Below are 24,277 nucleotides of genomic sequence, written 5' to 3'. Positions count from 1 at the left end.
CCACCTCCACCTTGCTGGCGTCTGAGTCGGACTGGAGCTCTCTGCCCTTTACCAATCCAGCCACGGGCCCATCCGTCTGGCCCATCAAGACTCACTCTCATTTCATCAGTCCATAAAACCCTAGAAAAACCAGTCTTGAGATATTTCTTGGCCCAGTCTTGATGTTTCAGCTTGTGTGTCTTGTTCAGTGGTGGTCGTCTTTCAGCCTTTCTTACCTTGGCCATGTGTCTGAGTATTGCACACCTTGTGCTTTTGGGCACTCCAGTGATGTTGCAGCTCTGAAATATGGCCAAACTGGTGGCAAGTGGCATCTTGGCAGCTGCACGCTTGACTTTTCTCAGTTCATGGGCAGTTATTTTGCGCCTTGGTTTTTCCACACGCTTCTTGCGACCGTGTTGACTATTTTGAATGAAACGCTTGATTGTTCGATGATCATGCTTCAGAAGCTTTGCAATTTTGAAACTGCTGCATCCCTCTGCAAGATATCTCACTATTTTTGACTTTTCTGAGCCTGTCAAGTCCTTCTTTTGACCCATTTTGCCAAGGGAAAGGACGTTGCCTAATAATTATGCACACCTGATATAGGGTGTTGATGTCATTAGACCACACCCCTTCTCATTACAGAGATGCACATCACCTAAAATGCTTAATTGGTAGTAGGTTTTCGAGCCTATACAGCTTGGAGTAAGACAACATGCACGAAGAGGATGATGTGGACAAAATACTCATTTGCCTAATAATTCTGCACTCCCTGTACATTGCTTGGAGAAACTGCAGGAAAATCCAGGTGAAAAAAATCCAGGAGAAAGCTGCTACTCTCCAAATAGAACAGCATGGCTTAGCATTTCAAATTTTCTTCTGAACAAATCGCAAAACCTCTACAATAGAGTACTTTGATTAGATGAGACCAATTAAAACAAAACAAAAAACCTTTAATTACAGGACAAAATTTGGGTACATTGCTCTTTATATCTAGATAGAAAATACAAACAGATCAACACACAAGATGGTGTCACGCCTGCTGGACATTTCAAATCAAATCAAATCACTTTTATTGTCACATCACATGTGCAGGCACACTGGCACAGCACATGCGAGTGAAATTCTTGTGTGCGAGCCCCACAAGCAACAGAGATGTGCAAACACAACAACACAAACGAGCAAAATACAAGAATGGCCAACCTGAAACTAATAAATATATGTACAATATATAATAGTGTATGCATTTCTGGATGTGTATACTAAATATTTTCCTACGTGTGTGTGTGTGTGTGTGTGTGTACACATTTTTACAAATTAAATAGTAAAAAAATAAAATAAAATAAAATAATAATAATAATAATAATAATAATAATAATAAAATATATAAAATATACAGAGTTGAATATGTGCAAAACAAGTGGCATTTATATACAGTGTGGAGTACATAATGTTGAAGTTCCAGTAGTGAAGCTGAGGTGTCTATGACGTGTTCAGCAGTCTGATGGCCTGATGGAAAAAGCTGTCTCTCAGTCTGCTGGTTCGGGACCGGATGCTGCAGAACCTCCTTCCTGATGGAAGCAGTCTGAACAGTTTATGGCTGGGGTGACTGGAGTCCTTGATGATCCTCCCCGCTTTCCTCAGGCAGCGCTTCCTGTAGATGTCTTGGAGGGAGGGAAGCTCACCTCCAATTATCCGTTCAGAGCACCGCACTACTCGCTGGAGAGCTTTGCAGTTGTAGGCGGTGCTGTTGCCATACCAGGTGGTGATGCATCCAGTGAGGATGCTCTCAATGGCACAGTGATAGAAGGTCCTGAGGATGCGGGGGCTCATGCCGAATCTTTTCAGTCTCCTGAGAAAGAAGAGGCGCTGCTGTGCCTTCTTCACTGTTTTGTTTGTGTGTACTGACCACGTAAGATCCTCAGCCAGGTGTACTCCAAGGAACCGGAAGCTGCTCACTCTCTCCACAGCAGCGCCGTTGATGGTGATGGGGGTGTGTACTTCTCTGCACCTCCGGAAGTCCACTATCAACTCCTTTGTCTTTGCGACGTTGAGGGTGAGATGGTTGTCTTGACACCAGTGGGTCAGGGCACTGACCTCCTCCCTGTAAGCCGTCTCATCACCGTTGGTGATAAGACCCACCACTGTAGTGTCGACCGCAAACTTCACAATGATGTTGGAGCTGTTAGTGGCTGTGCAGTCGTAGGTGTAGAGTGAGTACAGGAGAGGGCTCAGTACACACCCCTGTGGAGCACCAGTGTTCAGTGTGATGGGGGATGAGGTGATGCTGCCCAGTCTGACCACCTGGCGTCTGTCAGACAGGAAGCTAAGGATCCAGCTGCAGAGGGAGCTGCTCAGTCCTAGATCCTGCAGTTTCCTGTCCAGCTTCGAGGGAACGATGGTATTGAATGCTGAGCTGTAATCTACAAACAGCATCCTCACATACGTGTCTCTCTTCTCCAGGTGTGACAGGGCAGTGTTTGGTGTCAGGGCTATGGCATCATCAGTGGACCTGTTGTGGCGGTATGCAAACTGTAGAGGGTCCAGTGAGTCGGGTAGTGCAGAGCACTACCCACTACCTGATGCACCTCCAACAGTGCTCTTTGACGGGACTACCCTGGGGGAGCCACGGTAAACACCTATAGGGCCTTGATTGGGTCATCAGCTGAGGACCACCAGTCGATTACGATTTGCTTTAACCTCAGTACATCTCCTGGTGGTAGAGTGATGACCAGGATCTTTTCCTGGCACCCCTTGTTGCTGCCTTAGGGGTTTTTTTTGGTACCCACATCTCTTTAAACACAACCAGAAACTAGCTTTTCCTGCTTCCTCCGCCAGTTCCTTGGTTACTCTTCTGTGTCCTGCTTCTGTGAAGTGGAGTAGATTTGAAGTTGAGAAGGTGACGAAGCCCGACACCGCAGTTCCACTGGGAATACTACAGCATTACAGCCGGCCTACCTGCACTCAGCTGCCAGGTCAGGGTACTTGGATTGCTTCAGCTCATGGGCAGCCTCTGAATAAGTACCAGCTTCTTTCAGCATGTTTCTTTGGCGTCACTAATGGTTTAAAGTTCCACAGCTAATATGACGAATGACCAAAACTGTCTAGATCCTTCCGTCCGTCCATCCATCCTTCAGCCTATCTGAGGCTGCTACTACAGGTGTTGTAGCCTAACCAAAGACACAGACCTCCCTTTCCCCAGCCACCTCGTCCAGCTTATCCAAGGAAACACCAAGGCATTATCAGGCCAGCCAGAGATGTCATCTCTACAGCTTGTCGTGGGTCTTCCCCAGTGGGACATGCCTGATAAAACTCATCCAGGAGTCGCTTTTATAAAATGCCTGAACCACGTCAGCCAGCTCCTTTTGATGTAGAGGAGTAGTGACTCTACTCTGAGCCCCTCTCAGGTGCTGAGCTCCTCACCTTATCTTTAAGGGAGATGCCAGCTGCTCTTTGGAGAAAGCTCATTTGTTTGTAGTTGTGATTTCATTCTTTCAGTCACTACCCAGTGCTCATGACCAGAGGAGAGGGGAGACATAGATTGGCTGAGCTTTGCAGCGCACCCTCACAATACATTTTGGTGTGCCAGGGCTGTCTGGCATCCTTCATCGTGCCACCTGATCAAAATCCCCACCACGTGCTGATCAGTTGACAGCATAGCTCCTCTTGTCACCCAAATGTCCAGAACCACAGATCCAAAGATACAATTACAAAACTGATCATCATCCTACAACCTAGGGGGTCCTCGTGCCACGTGCACTTATGGAGATCCTTATATTCGAACATGGTGTTTGTTATGGACAAAGTGTTTGCATAGAAATCCAGTAACAGAATACCGCTCAGGTTCAGCTGCAAACGCGTCGTTTTACAGGAAGCAAACCGAGGTGATATAATACTCACCCCTGCTCGCAGCCTCTTACTGAGGGCAACTCCAGACTGGAACAGAGTCTAGCCCCTGTCCAGGACACTGGTACCATTACTCAAGCTGCGCATTGAGGTAAGATTGACTATATCTAGTTCGTATCTCTCAATCTCACACACTAGCCCGAGTTCCTTCCCCACCAGAGGTGTAGTTCCATGTCCAGACAGTCAAGGATCAGTCCAAGAGCTGTGTATTTGATTTAGGTCAGGTGAACATTGGGGTTAGTCAGTGGAATGAGTTCATTCATCCTCCAGGAACTGCCTGCCTTGAGTCTCATAATGGGTCCCACAGTGGGTCCAAAGATTTCATCCTGAACCCTAATGTCAAGCAGGGTGCCATTGCGTAGCCTGTAGAGGTCTTAGCATCGCTGTATGGATATGCTTTCCTAGACCATCACTGACCCACCATCAAAACCTACTACTGGTGCACTTTGTTTTTCACTGATGATACCAGGTTCACCCTGAGCAGATGTAACAGATGTGAAAAGGTCTGGAGAAGCCAAGAAGAACATTATGGTGACTGTAAAATCATACAGGACCCACACAGGAAGGAGCTAGTAGTGACGTGGCCATGGCTTCTTCAGGCCCTTTCACATCTGTCTCACGTCAGATTAATTTCTCACCTGTAAAAAGCACAGTGCGCAAATGGTAGACATGTCAACTCTGGTAATCTATGGCAAATGCCAGTCAACCTTAATGGTGCTCCGCAGTGAGGACAGAGCCCACTAGAGGATGTCGGGTCCTCAGCCCACCCTCATGTTCTTACTGCTTGTTCAGGAACATTGACACCAGTGGGCTGCTGGAGGTCATTTTTATGGGATCTGGCTGTGCTCATCCTTCAATGACCTGGTCAGACTTTCCTACAGTAACTGTCTGTCTCTTTCAATCTCCATGGTCTGAAGACTTTCCTGGGAGACATGGCAAACCTTCTGGCAATGGCATGTATTGATGTGCCATCCTGGATGAGTTAGACTGGTTTTTACACTTCTGTAGGTTCCAAGTATTGCCTTACGCTGCCAGTAGTGATACTGATCCTAGCCAAATGTAAAACTAGTGTGGGGGGAAAAAAGCAATCAGAAAAAATGAGGAGAGGAAAAAAAATCTCAGTGGCCTCTTCCTGTAAAACCATTCCTTGTTTCATTGTTGCCCTTCTAGTGTACCTGTTAATGTAATTAACTGATTTATAATCCCATTTGCTACTCTATGTACAGTGGGGCAAAAAAGTATTTAGTCAGCCACCGATTGTGCAAGTTCCCCCACTTAAAATGATGACAGAGGTCAGTAATTTGCACCAGAGGTACACTTCAACTGTGAGAGACAGAATGTGAAAAAAAAATCCATGAATTCACATGGTAGGATTTGTAAAGAATTTATTCGTAAATCAGGGTGGAAAATAAGTATTTGGTCACCTCAAACAAGGAAGATCTCTGGCTCTCACAGACCTGTAACGTCTTCTGTAAGAAGCTTTTCTGTCCCCCACTCGTTACCTGTATGAATGGCACCTGTTTGAACTCATCATCTGTATAAAAGACACCTGTCCACAGCCTCAAACAGTCAGACTCCAAACTCCGCCATGGCCAAGACCAAAGAGCTTTCGAAGGACACCAGGAAAAGTATTGTAGACCTGCACCAGACTGGGAAGAGTGAATCTACAATAGGCAAGCAGCTTGGTGTGAAAAAATCAACTGTGGGAGCAATCATCAGAAAATGGAAGACATACAAGACCACTGATAATCTCCCTCGATCTGGGGCTCCACGCAAGATCTCATCCCGTGGGGTCAAAATGATCATGAGAACGGTGAGCAAAGATCCCAGAACCACACGGGGGGACCTGGTGAATGACCTGCAGAGAGCTGGGACCAAAGTAACAAAGGTCACCATCAGTAACACACTACAACGGCAGGGAATCAAATCCCGCAGTGCCAGACGTGTTCCGCTGCTGAAGCCAGTGCATGTCCAGGCCCGTCTGAAGTTTGCCAGAGAGCACATGGATGATACAGCAGAGGATTGGGAGAATGTCATGTGGTCAGATGAAACCAAAGTAGAACTTTTTGGTATAAACTCAACTCGTCGTGTTTGGAGGACGAAGAATACTGAGTTGCATCCCAAGAACACCATACCTACTGTGAAGCATGGGGGTGGAAACATCATGCTATGGGGCTGTTTTTCTGCCAAGGGGACAGGACGACTGATCCGTGTTAAGGACAGAATGAATGGGGCCATGTATCGTGAGATTTTGAGCCAAAACCTCCTTCCATCAGTGAGAACTTTGAAGATGAAACGAGGCTGGGTCTTCCAACATGACAATGATCCAAAACACACCGCCCGGGCAACAAAGGAGTGGCTCCGTAAGAAGCATTTGAAAGTCCTGGAGTGGCCTAGCCAGTCTCCAGACCTCAACCCCATAGAAAATCTGTGGCGGGAGTTGAAAGTCCGTGTTGCTCGGCGACAGCCCCAAAACATCACTGCTCTCGAGAAGATCTGCATGGAGGAATGGGTCAAAATACCAGCTACTGTGTGTGCAAACCTGGTAAAGACCTATAGTAAACGTTTGACCTCTGTTATTGCCAACAAAGGTTATGTTGCAAAGTATTGAGTTGTATTTTTGTTATTGACCAAATACTTATTTTCCACCCTGATTTACGAATAAATTCTTTACAAATCCTACCATGTGAATTCATGGATTTTTTTTTCACATTCTGTCTCTCACAGTTGAAGTGTACCTCTGGTGCAAATTACTGACCTCTGTCATCATTTTAGGTGGGGGAACTTGCACAATCGGTGGCTGACTAAATACTTTTTTGCCCCACTGTATATGTTTTTGAGCACTATATTTTAAAAACATGGCAGACAAAGGATTACATGTAACCACTGCCACTGAAACACAAAATTGCAGGTTGTCTCTGAGTTGCTGCTGTGACACATCTTTAATAAAGCCAGTCAAGGGTTTTTAGTCCATTCATCAAGTAATTAGTTATTTATGTTCGAACCACACGACTAATGATAATGATAATGAGGGCTTTACTCTGTGACTCATTACCCTTAAAAATGAAGACATCAGGTGACAAAGCTGCTGTTGTGCTGTGGTTTAAAAAAAAAAACCATCTGCTTCATGATGTGCAAAGCCTGTTTCCACACCTACGCTGCAAGTGCTTGACCATATTTAATGAACACTGAACAACCTTTTTTGGTAGAGGCTTTCATGAAAAGTCCTCTGATACCACTGTATCCACTTTTAGCATGAGTGGTAACCTATAAACACTATTCATGTGAGTGCTGTGCTTTACCCATTAAGCAACTCCTACATATTTCACATTTAACAAAGCTAAAACTTCTCAAACCCTATTCAAACACTATCCACAACTTATAAGTGACAGAAGGTTTGGATTGCATAATATTTGTGAGATTTTCATGAGCTGGTGAGGTTAGTTTTTTTTTTTTTTCTTAATTAGCTCAACTCTGTTTTTCTTTTTGTTTTTCTTTTTGTTTTTCTTGTCCACTGTGGGCATTGCAATACATTTTCGTTGCAATGTTTTTGTAATATTGCCTTATTAACGGTTTTGTGAGTATGTAAGCTGAAGTGAAGCAATATCAACACATGTCGTGCCATGTTTCTGAGATCCTTTCATCCTCCTTTACTTTTTTTTTTTCATCCTCCTTTTTTGTTCAGTTTTGATCTTTATCAAGTTCTGAGAGAAATCTGATCCCAGAACTGCTTGTTCCATGTCAGTTCTGTCTGTGCAGCTTCAAAGATCTTGATAGCTCTATTAAGGACTCTGCTATTCCATAAATAATACATCATAAATTCAGCCAGTCTAGCATTTTATTTATACTGGTTACTCTTAAACTGTTTATTCTTTATCAGGAGCATTCAGCCAGAACTGTTCACCTTTTTTGTGTGTTTCACTTTATTTCCTTTTCTCTTACTGATGATTTTTTTTTCTTTCCTTTTTTTTTTTTCTCACTTCTGCATTTGAAGGGACTGCACACCTTATTTAAAAGCAGCACACATTCATTTCAGCACCAGTTTTAATAACACAATGTATGTGTGTGTGTGTGAGAACGATTATATCAAATTTGTTTTTCTTGTACTGTATGCTTGAGCTATGACATGGAGCATTTCTTGTAAGAATCACTTCCGTGTGTATATCACACATTTCTATTTAAGATATGTGTTGGTGTGAGGCAGGTTTCAAGCTGCTGTTTAGTGCATTCTGTGTGGTGTTATGGGTCTAACCATGTTATTCTGTGTGTGTGGTCTTCTGAGAATGACTATGCTTTCATTTGTAACAGCATAACTATTCCTTTTTTTCTTCACATTACCCCGCTTTGTGTGTTCAAGTGCTTTTAGCTTCTGTGTGTCTGGGTCATCTGCCACTGAAACATGGCAGGAAGCTACGGTTTTTCTATTAGCTGTGGTTGAGGTGTTTACAGTTCCATTTATGCGTGTGTGATGTGGACAGAAAACACTGCATCTAATGGCAAGCAGGATATTTTCGTTTGTGTGTGGGTGGCTTCTGTGCGGATGTTCGAGGCAGACAGAGGAGAGAGAGGGGGGGGGGGGGAGGGTGAGAAATCAAGTGGATATATGCACTTCCTCAAAGCCACATGAATGTCCTCTTGTTTCCTGCTCATCTGTGCTTTAAAAACATCAGTGTCGCCACACCTTTGACAAACATCTGTGCTAATTCATGTGACTGTGTGCTTTGCCTATTTTCTCTGTGTGTTTTTTGACACGTCACTGTGTGTTCATAGGTGGATGTGAACGTACTTAACTGTTGTGGGGTTTTTTTTTTTTTATTCATTCATTTCATTAATTTTGTTTGAGAAGGCACAATTTTGTTTTGTGGGTGTGGTATAGAGCACCTTGTCAGATGACAGTTAGGGGTGACAGAGATGAAAGGACAATGAGTCGTCTGCTGTGATGTCTTGGACCAACATGAAATGGAGGCTTCAGATGACCTGCCAGGTTAAATGTTAGGGGCAGATGGGAAGAGTTTTAGAGGAATCTCTAAAAAAGTGGTTTTCTTTTTTGTGAGGGGGAAAAAAATCAATAATTTCATATCACTTTCAGCAATCAGTACTAAATCTGATGCAATAACTATCGTTAGTCTGACTTTAAAGGCTCGTTAGAAACCAAATCACTGGAAAGAGGTTTCACAGTTGTCTTGGAGTCATATAGCCTTCACATTAAAGAACAACCAAAATTGTAGTAATTCCACATATTTGATTAGCTAGTTCAGCGCCCTTTCACTGAGTTATTTTGTGTGTGTATTTTCATGTCATTATTGAAAAAGCTAATCATCCTTGGCATTCACTGTGTCAATGTGCTGGCCTCATTCAAATGAAGAAGATGAGATTTTCACACAGGGCTAAGGCCACATTCAGGCCAGCAGCAATCTGACACAAAAAAATAAAAGATAAAATAAACAAAGCCTCTTCGTTTAAACGGAGTCAGTCCATTGAATCATGGATTTGTACCACAATTAACATTTATCATTCTACAATAAAAGATGTACATTTGTTTTGGCTTTGGTCCCAATATATAGTGTTGTTTTTAGCTGTCTTGAGTATATCAAACCATAATCAGGATTCTGATTATATATAGCAATGTGCCAACGCCACTGCATTTCAAGGATTTCAGGAACGTTAACAGTCAAGGGAAGACTTCTGGACAGTGACTGTATCTTCGTGAGTTGGTAACAGTTGCTGGCCTACATGTGTGTACGTGCCACCTATAATGCATCCAGAGGCAAAACATTTGCTTGTGTGTGAAAGTGAAAAAAGTGAAACCAGGGTGGAGGACGGTAAGAGGGGGGTTAAGGATTTCCTCCTGCCATGGAGTCTGCTTTATTAACTGCATTACATGGCATCCTGTGACTACAGAATGTTCTCTTCCCATTACAGGAAAAATATCGGTGGTTCATAAACTGTGTGATACAGGAAAGGCGTGCCAATGTTACATGATGGGTACTGATGTACTCTGTGGGATGTCACGTAGTAAGACTTTGTATTTTTTTTCTTTAAGATTTGTAAAGGCTGACAAAAAGCTTTGTGTATAGTTTAACTTTTTCTCATTGTCTACAATTTTCCTAAAATTTCTCAGCTTGGTGATAAAAGCTTTAATAACTACAAATGTACAGTCAGTTTAAAACCCAACTTCACATGTTATGCTATATATAGTAGGGCTGGGCGATATGACCCAAAATTCCTATCTCGATATTTTTTAGCTGGATAGCGATATAAGATATATATCTCGATTTTTTTTTTTTTTAAAGCCATAAGTTAAGAACAAAAAGAGAGTTCTTAGTCACACTGTGTCCCAGATGTCACACGGGCACTTTTATTTACATACAGCGTAGATATTACTCAAAAATAAATTATCAGCATTTATTAAATAATCATGGTCCATAAATAAAAGAAAACAATGTTGTTTTTGTGCATAACAAAAAGCTCACAATTGTGCAGTCAAAATGTAAACTAATAGACGCTGAGCATAATAACAAAGAGACAGATTTCACAGCTGCACCACGTCTCTGAACAGGTGCCATTTGTGGTCCTTATACACACACAGTACGTATCACTCCGCGAGGCTCCTCCTCGGTAGCCGTAATCCTCCGACAATCCATCAAGCGGTGCAGCTCCGTAGCTTAGCAAAGTCATATTAAAACATTTTTTGACAGATTGCTGAGCGCTGTGTACCACATAAAATCGGTTCGCGGTCAGTAAGCACAACCAGAATTCATACATAAGGCGCACTGTCGATTTTTGAGAAAAGGAAAGGATTTTAGGCCGTGCAGCCCCTCCGGGCTGCATGTCGTTAGCGCGGTTAGCTCGTTAGCGCGGTTAGCTCGCTAACATGTTGACGCCGTCCAGCCCCACGCACGGTAACTCGCTAACGGAGATTTTCCGCTTTTATCTTGTCATTGCCTGCAGGTGAAGTTATGGGGGAGGGGGAGTTGGGTTCAGTGAAGGAGAGGCGAGGCCGAGTAACGTTGCGTAGAGACAAAAGTGGACGAAAGAGAGGCAAACCTGCGGCTCCACAAGTATAATTCTAACGTAACATAAACTATATCGATATAAACGATATTGTCACATCTTATATCTCGTATGAAAATATATCGATATTTTTAAAAAACTCGATATATCGCCCAGCCCTAATATATAGTACGAGAGTGTGTACATGCAAAACAGCAGTCGTAAACTAATGAGAGAGATGCAGATGATGTTGAAACTCTTGTAAAACTTGATGCGTGTGCAACAAATTCAGCATTGATGTTAGGCGCACTAATGCCAGTGAATGTGTCATGCTTGGCAAATTTGAAGAATGGAGCCATGAACCAAACGGGATCCTAATGTTGTTTTTATGCTCGTCCATCGCTGGTCTTGCCTGACAATTTTCACATCCATGTGTCATGAGACACAATCTTTGTGGCACGTCAGCCAGTTGTGCGCCTCCTTGGTTTTTTGGGGGGGAATTTTTGCGGCAACCCCTGTCATACCTGGATTGAAGACACGAGTGTAAGATTATGCCAGTTTTTACCACCATCTTAGAGACAGACACAGAGGGAGATGTTGCAACTGTTTGTCAAGTGTTGTTGTTTTTTTGTTTGTTTGTTTTTTGTTTGTTTGTTTTCCCCAAAGTTCTTTAAAAAAATCATGTTTTCAGTGTCTTGGCTTCTGGTTTTGTCTTCTCCTCCGTATCCGTGCGTTTGCTGCGATATTATCTGAGTGGCTTCACTTATCGTTTAGGAGAGTAACGCAGCGGCTTCTTGCGCTTTAACAGCAGGTGTAAATGCCTGCATCTGTGTGATGACGATGCAGCAGTGAGCCTTAATGAGGAAGAGGTTAGCTAGTGCTTTTCCAGCTATTATGAAACTGTCTGGTGGATTGAATGGCTTGTTATACAAGGGTCACAATGCCCGAGGTTTCCTGCCAACAATAGAGAGCGCAGCTAATTCTGGTGCTCATGGAAATGATGTTTTTGATCAGACATCTGTGATTTGATTTAGAAGCGGAGGTGAGGCTATTTGTGATCTGTTTTCTCCTGGGGATCCTTTTGATCGTAAACATCACAGCCGCCGTTAGCATTTTAACCTGGATTGTGGTTCTAATGAACTTCCCTTTTTAAGTAAATCTGCTGCAGTCAAGTTATCAACAATATCGTTGAATAATCAATGATTAGCATTTAATAGTGCTGGTTTGCCATTAGACACTCGCAATATAAAAGACACAAATGTATCTCATTACTTGTGGAGTAAACTGTGGCCAAATTAGGAAGCACTTCATAGATTGGACAAGCACATGTACTTTGAGTACAGGCTGTGTTGATATTCTTGCCTTCCTATCAACACTTGAGCACACTCAGCTCACACAGTCTGCCACCTCATTATCATAGTGTCTAGTTTTTCCCCTGCTCTGCTTGGCTCAACCAACCAAACCCAACCAGCTACTCCTATCAAGCAAAAAACACTGCCAGCAGAACTGTTGCAACATTCCTGCCATGACTGACCTCTGACATAAAGCGTAGTAGACACGATTTAATCTCTGAAATTATCCTTATCGTAAACTGTGAGTTTTTAGCTCCACTGACCCCTCTACATTAAACAATCCATATTTCCGTGATTTTGTATATCTTTTATATACCTGATAATGCCGTGCACCATCTTTTAACATGCTTCTAACAAATTATAGTTAGAAGAAATTTCCTGTGTGTGTGTGTGTGCGTGTGTGTGCGTGTTTTTTGACTGGCACACTGGAGTGCCTTGCCTGTTAAACGTTAATTGTATCCAAACTGCCTGGTGGGGGAGGGGGTGGAGGGATGTTAACTGTAAATGAGCTGAGCAGATGTTGACAAGATGTATCAACGAGGAGTGAAAAGGTGTTCAAGACTCCACGAGACTCACCATCCACACACTGACAGCTATGTTCACCTCCTCCCAGCAGTCGATCCTAACCCACCCTCTCTTTCTTTAGACATCCTGGTATATTCTTCCTCTCTTCCCTCCACCCTCTCCTGCGTCCCCATACTCTCTTTGAAGTGAGGACAGTATGCAGGAAGTAAGCCGGAATCGATTGCTCCATGCATTAGGCTAGGAATGTGTGACATCCTCCTCCTCCTCTTAACCCTCCTCTTCCTGCCTGTCTTGATCTTCCTAAAACATCTCTCATTTATCCCCTTGCCTTCCCCGTCCCCCTCCTTTTGTTCTCTTTGGTGCAACCCATGCATCACATTATTATTGAGTACAATTTAACTTCTCATCATTTTTGTCTGGATTATTGTTTTTCTTTTATTATAATGTGATTGGCTAAGCAATAACCATTCTACAACATAACTGTTTGGACCAACAACAAATCAGTTCATATATTTATTTAGCCAAAGCTGTTGGTTGTCAAGACCAAACAGTTTTAAGATGCCACTGCTGTAGTTTTAGTTGTGGAGTGAACTTAACTTTAACTATTGGTTGTTGTTGTTGTGTTTTGTTTGTTTGTTTTTTAAAGCCCTGTGTTAGACTGGCAACTTGTTGACGGTGTAACATCAGCCTCTTCTTTGTGACTTGTAGGATAGGCTTCATTCCCCCTGTGACCTTGAACTAGATAAGTGATTCAGAATATGGATTGAGGTATGGACATTTTATTTAAAATTAGTTGATTTATTGAAAAATAATGGAATAATCATCCAAACAGGAAACAATTCGCTTGCCCCGGGTCACTGATGGTTCATTGTTACGAGGCAAATTAACATAATCCTTCGTTCTAATTGGTATTTGCTTCAGTTGTTTGCGTCTGAATTTTGTAACTAGGGACCTGCCCACTTCACTTCAGGCTATTTTGCCCGTCATCACTTGATGTTACTAAATGTCACTGCTAGCCCCTTAAGGCATGTGATCTGCAGAATTACAGTAATGTTTGGAAAGAGGTTACGGAGCTATGGTGGTTTTTAAGCAAAAGCTTTTGAAAACTAAAACATGCTAGTTTGAATCCCGACCTCCTAAAAGTTAGGATAGTTGCCCTTGAGCAATGATTGGTTCTTTAGAATAGATATTTATCTGCTGTATAGCTACTGTGTTAAATGCCTCTGCTGTAATGAATGCACTGTCTCTAACTCTGATTACACTGAATATAATGACCCCCCCCCCCCCCCTTCTTTTCTCTCTCTCATTGTTCCATTGTTCACTTTCCCTTGTTATGTTCTTCTTGTGAAAGGAAAAACAAACAAACATTGCATACAAAATCAAAGGTCGCATTAAATACAAAATAGTTTTTTTTCTGCTTTGCTCTGTATCTGTAGCTCTTCAGTGCAAACAGCCTATGAACTTGTCTTTAGCTAGCAAGGTAGTCAGGTGGTCACAAAGTCTGCCTTTCAGTCAGTAATCCAGTAGTGTGAGTCATCCACCTACTTCAGTCTGCCAAGTTGCAACAGGCTCAAGGCCTCCTTCACTGACAGAACAGTGAGATAGCAAGCATGTTGGCTATCTCTGCATAGTGTTATGTATTATGATTGCATATCATCCAGGATCATGAAAGCCTCTGATGTATTCTTTCTGTCACTGTTTGATACATGTATATTTCAAACACGGTAATCTACTAGTATAGTAGAACTTTAAGTTCAAAAAGTAGTTACAATTAAACTCCAGTTGATACTTTGGTAACATCCAATACTTCAATTCATATTCCAGTTGATTTCTGCCATGAGTTCAGCGTCATTAAGAAGATGCCAGGTACCAACAGTGTTTGGAAAAGACAAAAATAAGGGGGGGAAGCTGCTCCATGGACTGCCAAGACTAACGAAGACCAAATGTTAATTTGCTTGAAAGAGCACTCCTTTTGGCACGTTGTGTATGATGTCAGATAATGGAAGAGAATGTAATTCTGACATGATTTATAGTATTCTTTGAGTGCGCTGATGCATCCCAGATAAGGCCCACTGTAACTAATGTTAAACCATCCCCTGTGCCACAAACTTTTGTCTGGTTGAACTTTATTCTTACTATGAGGATTGAGTGATACAAAGGTATCTTATCAACTCTCAACTTAAAAATTAATTTCCCACATGAAATTAGTTACAGGAGGCCGAGCCTTTATTTTTCAAGACTTTCATTTCAGCCTGAACCTATTTTTTTTTTTTTTTTTTTTTTTTTTTTTTTTTAAAATCAGGTAGATTTCAGCTTACATGTCAGACTTAAAAATAAAAGTGACTTAATCAGTCATTTCACTGCAAACTGAAACTTTAATTCCTTTAACAGTTTGACATTTAACGTCATTCAGATGTTTCTTCTACTGTTTTCTATTTCTTTCTGACTCCTTTGCTGTTCCAGCAGGATGCTGAAGCAAGCACTTGGAAACACCTTGTATTTTTTAAGAGTTCTTTGTTTTCAGTGGCCTGTTCTGAATTAAATGTCAGAGAGTCACAATGAGTGATTTGATTTAAAATGGGTTTCTCGTGTGATACAGTGCATTTGGAACATAAATGGAACAAAACAATATCCACACAGTTTGCGTTTTCTCCTGCTTTCATCTCCAGCTCTTAAACAGTTGGCCCCGCTTGACACCCATGCAGTCTGCTGCTGCTAACAGTCACCACTATAACGGTTTGCCAGCATGTCATGTTGCCAATTCAAGACTGGACGGATGGATCGAGGGTGGAAGTGCAAGTAGGGCAGAATCGACTGCTGAGAATGAAACGAGGGCTAACAGAAAAGAAGGAAAAGGAAGACGAGAGGAAGAAGTAGAGATGTCGCAGACACACCCACTGGAAGTTCTCTCTGGTCATCCATCAAGTGTGAGCTCTACCCTGCGGCACATTGTTCAACAGCTGGATATTCTCACACAGGTCAGTTATCAGGCAAAGCTTATATATATCAACTCACAATATCGACAGCAGTGGAAAAACATTGAAGGAGGACAATTTTTTCCCTCTGAAGTGTTTAAGCCCAGCATCAGGTTGTTTACTATTCAACATTGCTATGTTGCACAGGTCTAATAAAAGGTAAAGAAAAGCAAACGGTGGAGTGAGAATATTTGATTTAGCTGCCCACTTCTTTGTCTGTTTGAGAAGTGTCACCATTAGATGGACAGAGACATTTCCTCATTTTATGTTTTATGACATTTGCAGACAGAGAAGAAAAAAATTGAACACATTTTCAGTTCTGCAGTTTTATGAGAATTGTCTCCAGAAATAAAAAATGTGCTGCTGAATGTACTTTGTTTCACAGACATTATCATCTATAAGAAATATTTGGTGCATTTTCTGATTCCCAGAAACAAATGACACCTAATGAACTATTAAATAATCTTTGTAATATAAATATTTAAATTTAAATCACTTCTGCTGTCTCTACTATCTCGACTATCTCATGCATCAAGGCCAAAATGAATAATAATAATAATGATGATAATTTGAAAGCCATGACGATTTCTCATTTACTTTTGTGTTTTGTTTTGTTTTTTTCTACATTGGGAAAGGATTGATTTCAGACTGAACTTTGCTCTGCTTAGTTTCTACATCTATAATTATTCTCTGACTTCTCTGTAATTATCATGCTTTCCCACCCCCACCGCTTCACCTCATGCAGACTGTTTCAGTGCTGGAAGAGCGTCTCACCCTGACTGAGGACAAGTTGAAGGAGTGTCTAAGCCATCAGTCTCAGATTCTGAAAGACCTGCGAGCATCTAGAACGAGGCGGAGGACAGAGAGTGAAGGGACAGATGAATCTTCTGTTCATTCCACTTGAGGACAACTTTGCCTCGTCTCAGACAGCAGCACAAAGACATGAAGTGTGTTGTTCTGCTAAGCCCCCAGATTGCCAGATGTGTGTGTCAATTTAAATGCCCTCCATGGTGGTCTTTCTCATAGGTCAATCAGGATTCGATCAGTGGTTGCAGTGAGTTTGTGTCTGACTGCGTGCTTGTATGTGTGTAGTACCAACATAGTTTTTCCATGCCTTTCGGTACCTCTTAAAGACATCCAGCTGCACAGAAGAGCTGCAGCTGAATATATATATATGTATTAAAAAAAAAAAAAAAAAGTGCTTGTCTGCTGTGTGTATTTACCTGTTCATTTGCAGGTGTTTTAGCAGTTCACTGCTTCAAGAATAACATCTGTTTTGATTGTAAATGCTATGCCATGCCATTTTAAACCCCAAGTTGTGTGCATTTTTCCTAAAATACATGTAATATAAATTTAATTTTTATGAATAGATAGTGCAACAGGGTGTACTAATTGGTTATTACTTACTGTATCCAGACAAAAGGAGACAGCCTTGTACTGAGAGAACCTCAAAATGGTCAAAAATAAAAACTGAGATGACCAAAATATAACATGATGTGCTCAATTTTGAGTTGAATCTCCATTCAAATATCCGACAGTTGGGATATGTGTTAAACTGTTTTCCATAGGCAAATAAAAGTCTATAAATGTTTAGATGCACATTTTAAATGTGTCAAAGAAACTGATTGTTTCACTTTCAAAAATGCTTCCCGTGCATACTTCTTTTTTTTAATCGTTCCTCTCGTTTTCATCATGAAATGTAGGTGTACTTGATATGTCTCTATGGATGATACATTTGTGCTGATTCTTTACTGTCTTAGCAACAAGTCCTCAAATGCATGGTGCATTCAATTGTTAGTGGAAAGCTGGGATATTTGGCCTATTGGTGGATTAGTATATAATTTCACAAGACATCTTTAACAGCTTGACTAAAATGTATATTTACCAGCTATAGACTGTACACAGTCATACTATTCAAAAAGTATGCCACTTAAGAACTTTCAGGCTTGTCAACTACATGCATTCGTAGTACTACCAAATATTAAATAGCAATAATTTATATGTAACCAGTAAGATTTTTTATTAGTATTTTCTTACTATTGAAAGTTTTTGAATTAATATACTCATAATTAATCAATTTTAACCTTGTATCTGAAAAATAATTTACTTTCAGTTCAGCAAGCCCTTCCTGTATTTTGTTTCTATGTGCCACTGTGCCTGAAATGTTCTGGCTTGCTCTCGCCCAGTCTATGGTCTCTAGCTGTTTATGTTGTTCCAGCGGAGGCCATGCGGTGAGCGATGCGGCTGGGACGGGAGGAAGCAGTAAAAAAAAAAAAAAAAAAAAGCCACACAAAGAGGGAGCTATCAGAGGCTGCCATTTGCTCCCTCCACCACATCCTTTGCTTCCTCTTTGGCTTCATTGGTGTTCATCCTCCTGCTCCTTGTTCTCCTTTCCAGTTACATAACGCGGTTCAGGCTGCTGAGAAACCCAGGTCCACTTTACCTGAAGCACAGTGAAGTGTTGCAGTGGTCAAAATCCTGTTGTTCAATCCTGTTGTATCATAGGTGCTGATGAAATCTGAAGTAAAATGACTTCTACATGAAAAATCTTCCAGGTTTGCTCAGTACTTCTCCACCTGTAAATTTCTCAAATGTCCTTTTGCACTCACCAGTAAAAATCCCTATTTATACACTCACCGATCTCCTTCACTGACACATTTGTGAAAAGTGTGTGATTCATCAAGAAGATGAATGTTTAAGTCCCTTAAAATAATCTTCAGTTTCATGACGGCTAAAAATGGAAAATGAAGACGGTGAAATATGATCAAGAGCTCCTGAACTGCAAGAAAGTGGCTCTTGAGTGGTGATTCCTTTGAAATGCATTAGGTCTTAAACAGATGCCTAACACTGAATGTAACTCTAAACTGAACCAGAGGGCTGATGAAAATTACTTCACTTTGCTAAAATTTGCTCTCACAGCCTGCAACTCTCATTACTTTGTATAAGTGAAAACACACAAACCAACAAACGCAGTCACAAAATCTTTTGTGCACTGAAGCAGGAGACTCACATGCAAACATTTAATGACCAGCTTCCCCCTTCACTTCCACTTAGATCTCGTTAAGTGCACACAGAACTTGCTTTACAGTGAGCATAAGCGCTGTGTGTGTTGTTAGTGCATTGTGAACATGATCCCATAACATGTTAATAGCTTCCTAGAGGAGGGGCTTCCTGTTTATATTGAGGAAGGAGCTGTAACAACCGGACTTGCCACCAGGCAATTGCACGGTCACAGTTTACTACTGAATGATGATTGTGTGTGTGTACGCATATGTACTTCAGTTAATTAAACATGGAATTATTTGCGGAAGCAATGCTCTGATGCCTATTTGAAGGACTTGTCAAACCAGTATTGACTATATTATTAAATGAGCCTTATCTGCTCTACTTTGTCTGCTGTAAATATGGTGGCCGGTCAAGAAAAAAAGGATGTAAAGCTAATTTAAAACGGGGATGTAAATCTTTATCCTTCAGATTTGATCTTTTTAAGGTTCTGTCAACCCAAATCCCCAAAAGAAAAATAGAAAAAAGCTGGTGTCTTTATTTGTGCAGAATTTAAGAGATAAACTGTCAACCCCAGCACAACAGAGGCGTTAAGTTTACAGCACTGAAAGCTGACATTAAGAAACATCTAACATACAGTTTTCACTTCACTTATTTTCTTTAACATTAAGAAAAATCAATAAAACACAAAGTTTTTAAAATTCTCCTGCAGTTTAACAGATCAAATGTGTGAAAACCTGTGTTTCACAGGTTTTTCAAGAATGTCAAGAAGATAATTCTGTTTTTGCTTTAAAATATGCCCTGCTGTTAAAATAACTCTTCTGTTTTCAGATGCTAATCTTTGCCACAAACCTTTTTTCATGTAATATTATTTTACCTGCTTGTTGCCCCAAACCCAGCACAAGCTGGAAAGCAAACGCCTTTAGTGCCCAACTGAACAACTTCTCTTATTATTTTACTGCTCCTACACCATTTCTAAAAAAAACATGGGATTGTCTTTTCAGACATTCCATGGTAACCCATGCGAGGTGGATGAGGTGATAAATGGAGGCCAGAAAAAAAAGAGAAAGGAGGGGAAAAAGAAGAAAGACTGCGGGGGAGAAGGAGGCCCTCCACCCACGCCTATTAAGTTGCAGTATAGTACTGGCTCTCACTGGTCTCAGCATATGGCTTTAACAGTTACTGATTGTACTTTATTTAAGATGCACATGCACAGAAAGATATTCATGCTACTTCATTTACTGTATGATGTGACACTTGTACAGCCCTTAATCACTGCCTTTGGTTCAGCATCTAAAAATGAGGACACATGTTGCTGGTAGGAAGATGAAAAAAATGTTTTTAAAAACAGTGTTGAAAAGATTCTCTGAACTGACCTTAACTAATTGTTTATTTTCATTATTTTATTTATAAGGAATCATAAATATTTGGGAATATGTCTTGGCAATACAGATACGCAAAGAAGTTATCTTAAGTGGTTGCTTACGCTGGAGGTCACAACAGAGACATTGGAATGATGGAAATAAAGCCACAAGTAAAATTTGATTATAAAAGTAATTCCAGTGTGAGCTCCAACCTTTGGGGCCGTCATCTTTTTAAACAAGGCCATGTGTATTTGCAGTCTAACTCTGCCATGCAACTAGGAATCTCCCCCCTGTGCCACACACTACAGCAGCTTGATGCAGCATCACAAATTAGGATATCTTTGCAGAATGGTCTCAGCTTAAACACTTAGGCCTGTTTTTACAGGGTTTAGCATGTTAAAGCTTATCTCCGGTAGAAAGGGGGGCAAAAAGAAACGTAATGAAAAAAGAGAGCTCAGAAGAAAAAAAAAAACAGTTTACTTCCGCACTGAGAAGGTTCAAAGCAACCTGTAGATCTGTTTGTTGTCATTTGATCCCTAAGCTAAGTTTCTCTCCGTCTGTCTTTTAGCCTTCCTGTTCCTCTTTTTCACTTACGAGAAGCGCAGATGCATGTACACAAGGTTCAGCCTTTTCCATCCCTTTTTGTGCCAATAAAATGGAATTTGTTTCTCCTCAGACTTCCTGTATCCTGGGCACAGTGTGTATCGAATCCTAAATAGTTGTGCTTACATGACATATTTTTATCCCATATTTAATACAGGTGACTATTTCAGCAGTGCTTTTACAATGCAATTATAATGAAAGCTCTTATGGCTGTTTTTGAGAGAAAAACATAATAATCAAGTCTTAAGCACTTCCTAAGGCTTCCTGCTTGCACAGATTGGGTTAAGACTTTCAATTTAACTGCTAAACAGGAGTTGTCTTCTTTTTTTTCTGCCTGTAAACACATTGTGCAGCTAAAAAGAGGAACAGCTCTCTTAAATAGCTGATAATGCAAAGTTAAAAGAAGTAAACTTTATAGGAATATTTCAGCTTAGAACGTTTGTTTTCATCTATTTAAAAAAGCTATGACTTCCAAATGCAACCTTAATCTCAATATTGTGTGTGCATGACTGTAAAAACACAGGACTAACATCATTTTGTTAGATCTACTTTCTGGCAGTGCGAAGGAAGATTTTTTTCAACATTGTAAAGTACAGGAATCATAATTTGAGACGAAGACCCTGAATACCTCACAGTTGCCTTATCAGGCTAATCTCAAACTCAGCTTTCTTTTTTTTGACTTCCCAGAAAACGAAAGAAAAAAAAACATAAAACAAAGCAGAATATAAATCTCTCCAACTCCCTTCCCACAAATCCTGCTGGACTTCCGATGTGGCTCCGTTTCAGCGTTTTTTTCCCCCCTGTTCTTTTTTCTTTGGAGTAAGGGACACAATGTGGGAACAGGTCGTCTCAGTTCCTCAGATAAGGAAGCGGTGGACTTCCTGACATCATGGGGTGTTATTGCTCCTGGGCCATGTGGGTTGAAGGTCATTCTAGTGGGACACGCATCCTTCCTGCTTTGCCTCAACCGACTTGGTGAGCCTCCAGAGTACATTTGATCTGAAACCACTTTGTCTTTTGACTTACTATTTGCCGTTCTGGTGAGCACACTTAAGCAGCGACTTGCTCCAAACTGTGTGTGTGTGTGTGTGTGTGTGTGTGTGTGTGTACGCACGCATGCAGAGGAACACAGATTTATGGGAAGTGCCATCTGGGCTGTGGGTAGCAGCTCTGACTGCTATATCCTATTAACCCTTCTCTCTCTCTCTCTCTCTCTCCCTCTCTCTCTCTCACACACACACACACACACACACACACACACACACACACACACACACACACACTAAATACAATAATTTTCTGGCTGTTATTCACCTTGCGAGGAATGATCCATACAGTATATTAGGAGTTTAGTCTTTTACAGGCTGATTTAGATACACCACAATGTAAGGGACAAACACAGACTGGGCCAAAACTCAATTTACACAATCTCTCTCACAATCTTACCATAAATGGGCAATGTTGCCTCTCTGCATGAATCATTAGCCTGAAATGTCTCTAATACCTGCCAATATCTACCAGTGCTGCTGTGGCCAAGTGTAACAGTTTATTTCCACCATGATGTATTCTGCTGATGTCAGTTTGATCTCAGTGAAACAACACTGTAGCTGTAGTAGATTTTTCTTCCTCCCTTTCTCGTCTCATATGTCTAAACTAATAAAAATGATTTAAAAATGCAACATTGATTGACTTTTTCAGCCTCCTGGCAGGATTTTTTCATATCTCAACCTCTACATTAATGTTTTTGATAAGGAAAAACACACCTATTGAAAAGCACTGCACTTTGTCAGTGTTTCAGAAGAATATTCAAAGACCTTAACGCCAGATTTGCAGTTTTCTTGAAGGTGAGCACACTTAAGCAGCAACTAACTCTATATATATATATATATATATATATATATATATATATATATATATATATATATATATATAATCTTTAGTTGTGGATTTTTCAGGATTTTCTGACTTTTGCTTTACTTAAAAAAAGAAAGAAAGAAAGCCATAGTTAAAAGAATCCCCACATGCAGCCCTAAACTAGTGATTTACAGCACTCCAGGAACACATTCTGTTAGCTGACAGATGTCATAAGAAGCTTAACGGGTCAGGTAGACATGCTTAGCACCTTGCCATTGATAATCTCAAACATGCTGGTACTTGTAACACTGCCAAATACAGAAAGTTGTGACGGTTACCCAGTTGTAGTTATCTAGGTAGGCTGAGTTACATTTAAATATAAGAAACCAAATGTTGCTTTTGAATCTGAAGCTCCTTCCAAATGAATACTTGTCTGAGGTTTACTCGTGATTTACTTGGTCTCTCCTCCTTCATCTTTTCCCTATTGTTTTACCACACAGAGTTTCTACAATTATTTTGGTTGTTCCACCCTTTGCCATTTCAGCTAGCTACTATCTGCCAGAGAAAACACAGTCTGTGTTACTCCTGATTTGGTAGTGTAATATTTATTTTATTTATATGGCTGAATAGTAGAAGCAATGCTTATGCAGTTAATTACCTTGTGAATTACAAGTTAAAGGACAAGATTTTTAACACTGCCAGTGTAATTAAAAGCTTCTTGTTTTAAGTTTTTAAGCAAACAGCTCACATGTTGCCTTTATCTTTGAGATTGACAGACAGCTTAGCAGATCCTGAAAGTGTGATACGCTCTCTTCATGTGGTAACTGTGTCACTACTCCTTTCCTATCAGCTCTCCATGTGTCTCTTTAGTCATGTGTTTGGCTCGCGACTCAAGAATCCTTTCCTGGTTAATAGTGTTTTCTCTAAGCCTGTTGTCACAGCCGGGCCCTGAAGATGCCAGGACATCCCACATTCCCTGTCACACTGGGTCAAGTTCTCTCAAGCTTCACATTTGATTCAGTGTGTGAAAGTTAACATGAGGCATGACAAAACAGTGCAAGAAAGTACATGAAAAACACAACTTAAACCTTTCAACTGAAGTGGCTTGGTGGAATTAAAATTTCATCATTTACAACAAGTTTCTTATCAAAGCTAATGGAATACATTTTGTGGGGGAAATTTACTATAGTACCAACCTGTAATAATTTTAAGGCCAAATGTTTCCTGTATAATGGCAATCATTTTTGGTTTAAACATACAGTGATAGTGTGATTATACATAAACACATCGCCAGTGAGGTCGGCTGCCGTCACGACTGCTCCGACCACTTTTTCTTTGTCTTTGTTTTTTAAGTTAGTTTTCAGCGTTTCTAAATCGGCAAAATCATCACCATTGGGTACATTAGGTATGACAGTGACACTCTTGTTTCTATTGGTATACAATGTACTCACAATTCGAAGTTTTTAACTCCGGATCCGAGCTGGCCGAGTGAGATCTCGAGGGAGAACAAAGGGAAGCGGCGGCGGCCTAGAGGGAAGCGAGCCGGCGTCAGGAACAGGCTGAGAGCTCGTGCACACCGCACACCTCTGCCTAGCATCCTGCTCGCCAACGTCCAGTCACTGGAGAACAAGCTTGACGACCTCAGGGCCAGGATAAAGTTCCAGAGAGACATTCGGGACTGCAATCTCCTCTGCTTCACCGAGACATGGCTGAACCCAGCGGT

General features: G+C 41.1%; 1 protein-coding gene across 4 annotated transcripts in view; it reads left to right on the top strand.

Annotated features, from left to right (window-relative positions):
• poc1b (POC1 centriolar protein B) overlaps window positions 1-22,459 on the top strand; it is a 55,259-nt gene extending 32,800 nt beyond the window's left edge. The window contains exons 11-12 of one of the 4 annotated variants that reach the window (XM_004556324.6): window positions 15,425-15,733; window positions 16,476-18,951. In XM_004556324.6, coding sequence (XP_004556381.1) covers window positions 15,425-15,733; window positions 16,476-16,634 — 468 coding nt within the window. In that variant the 3' untranslated portion in view covers window positions 16,635-18,951. Of the gene's footprint in view, window positions 1-15,424; window positions 15,734-16,475; window positions 18,952-19,737 lie in introns of those variants that run through there. The other 3 variants (XM_076886137.1, XM_004556322.5, XM_004556323.3) reach the window with 3 other exon arrangements.
• The last annotated feature ends 1,818 nt before the right edge of the window (window positions 22,460-24,277 follow it).

The sequence above is a fragment of the Maylandia zebra genome, linkage group LG7 (genome assembly GCF_041146795.1).
Source record: "Maylandia zebra isolate NMK-2024a linkage group LG7, Mzebra_GT3a, whole genome shotgun sequence".
Lineage (NCBI taxonomy): Eukaryota > Metazoa > Chordata > Actinopteri > Cichliformes > Cichlidae > Maylandia > Maylandia zebra.
This window is presented reverse-complemented; position numbering and strand designations above follow the sequence as displayed.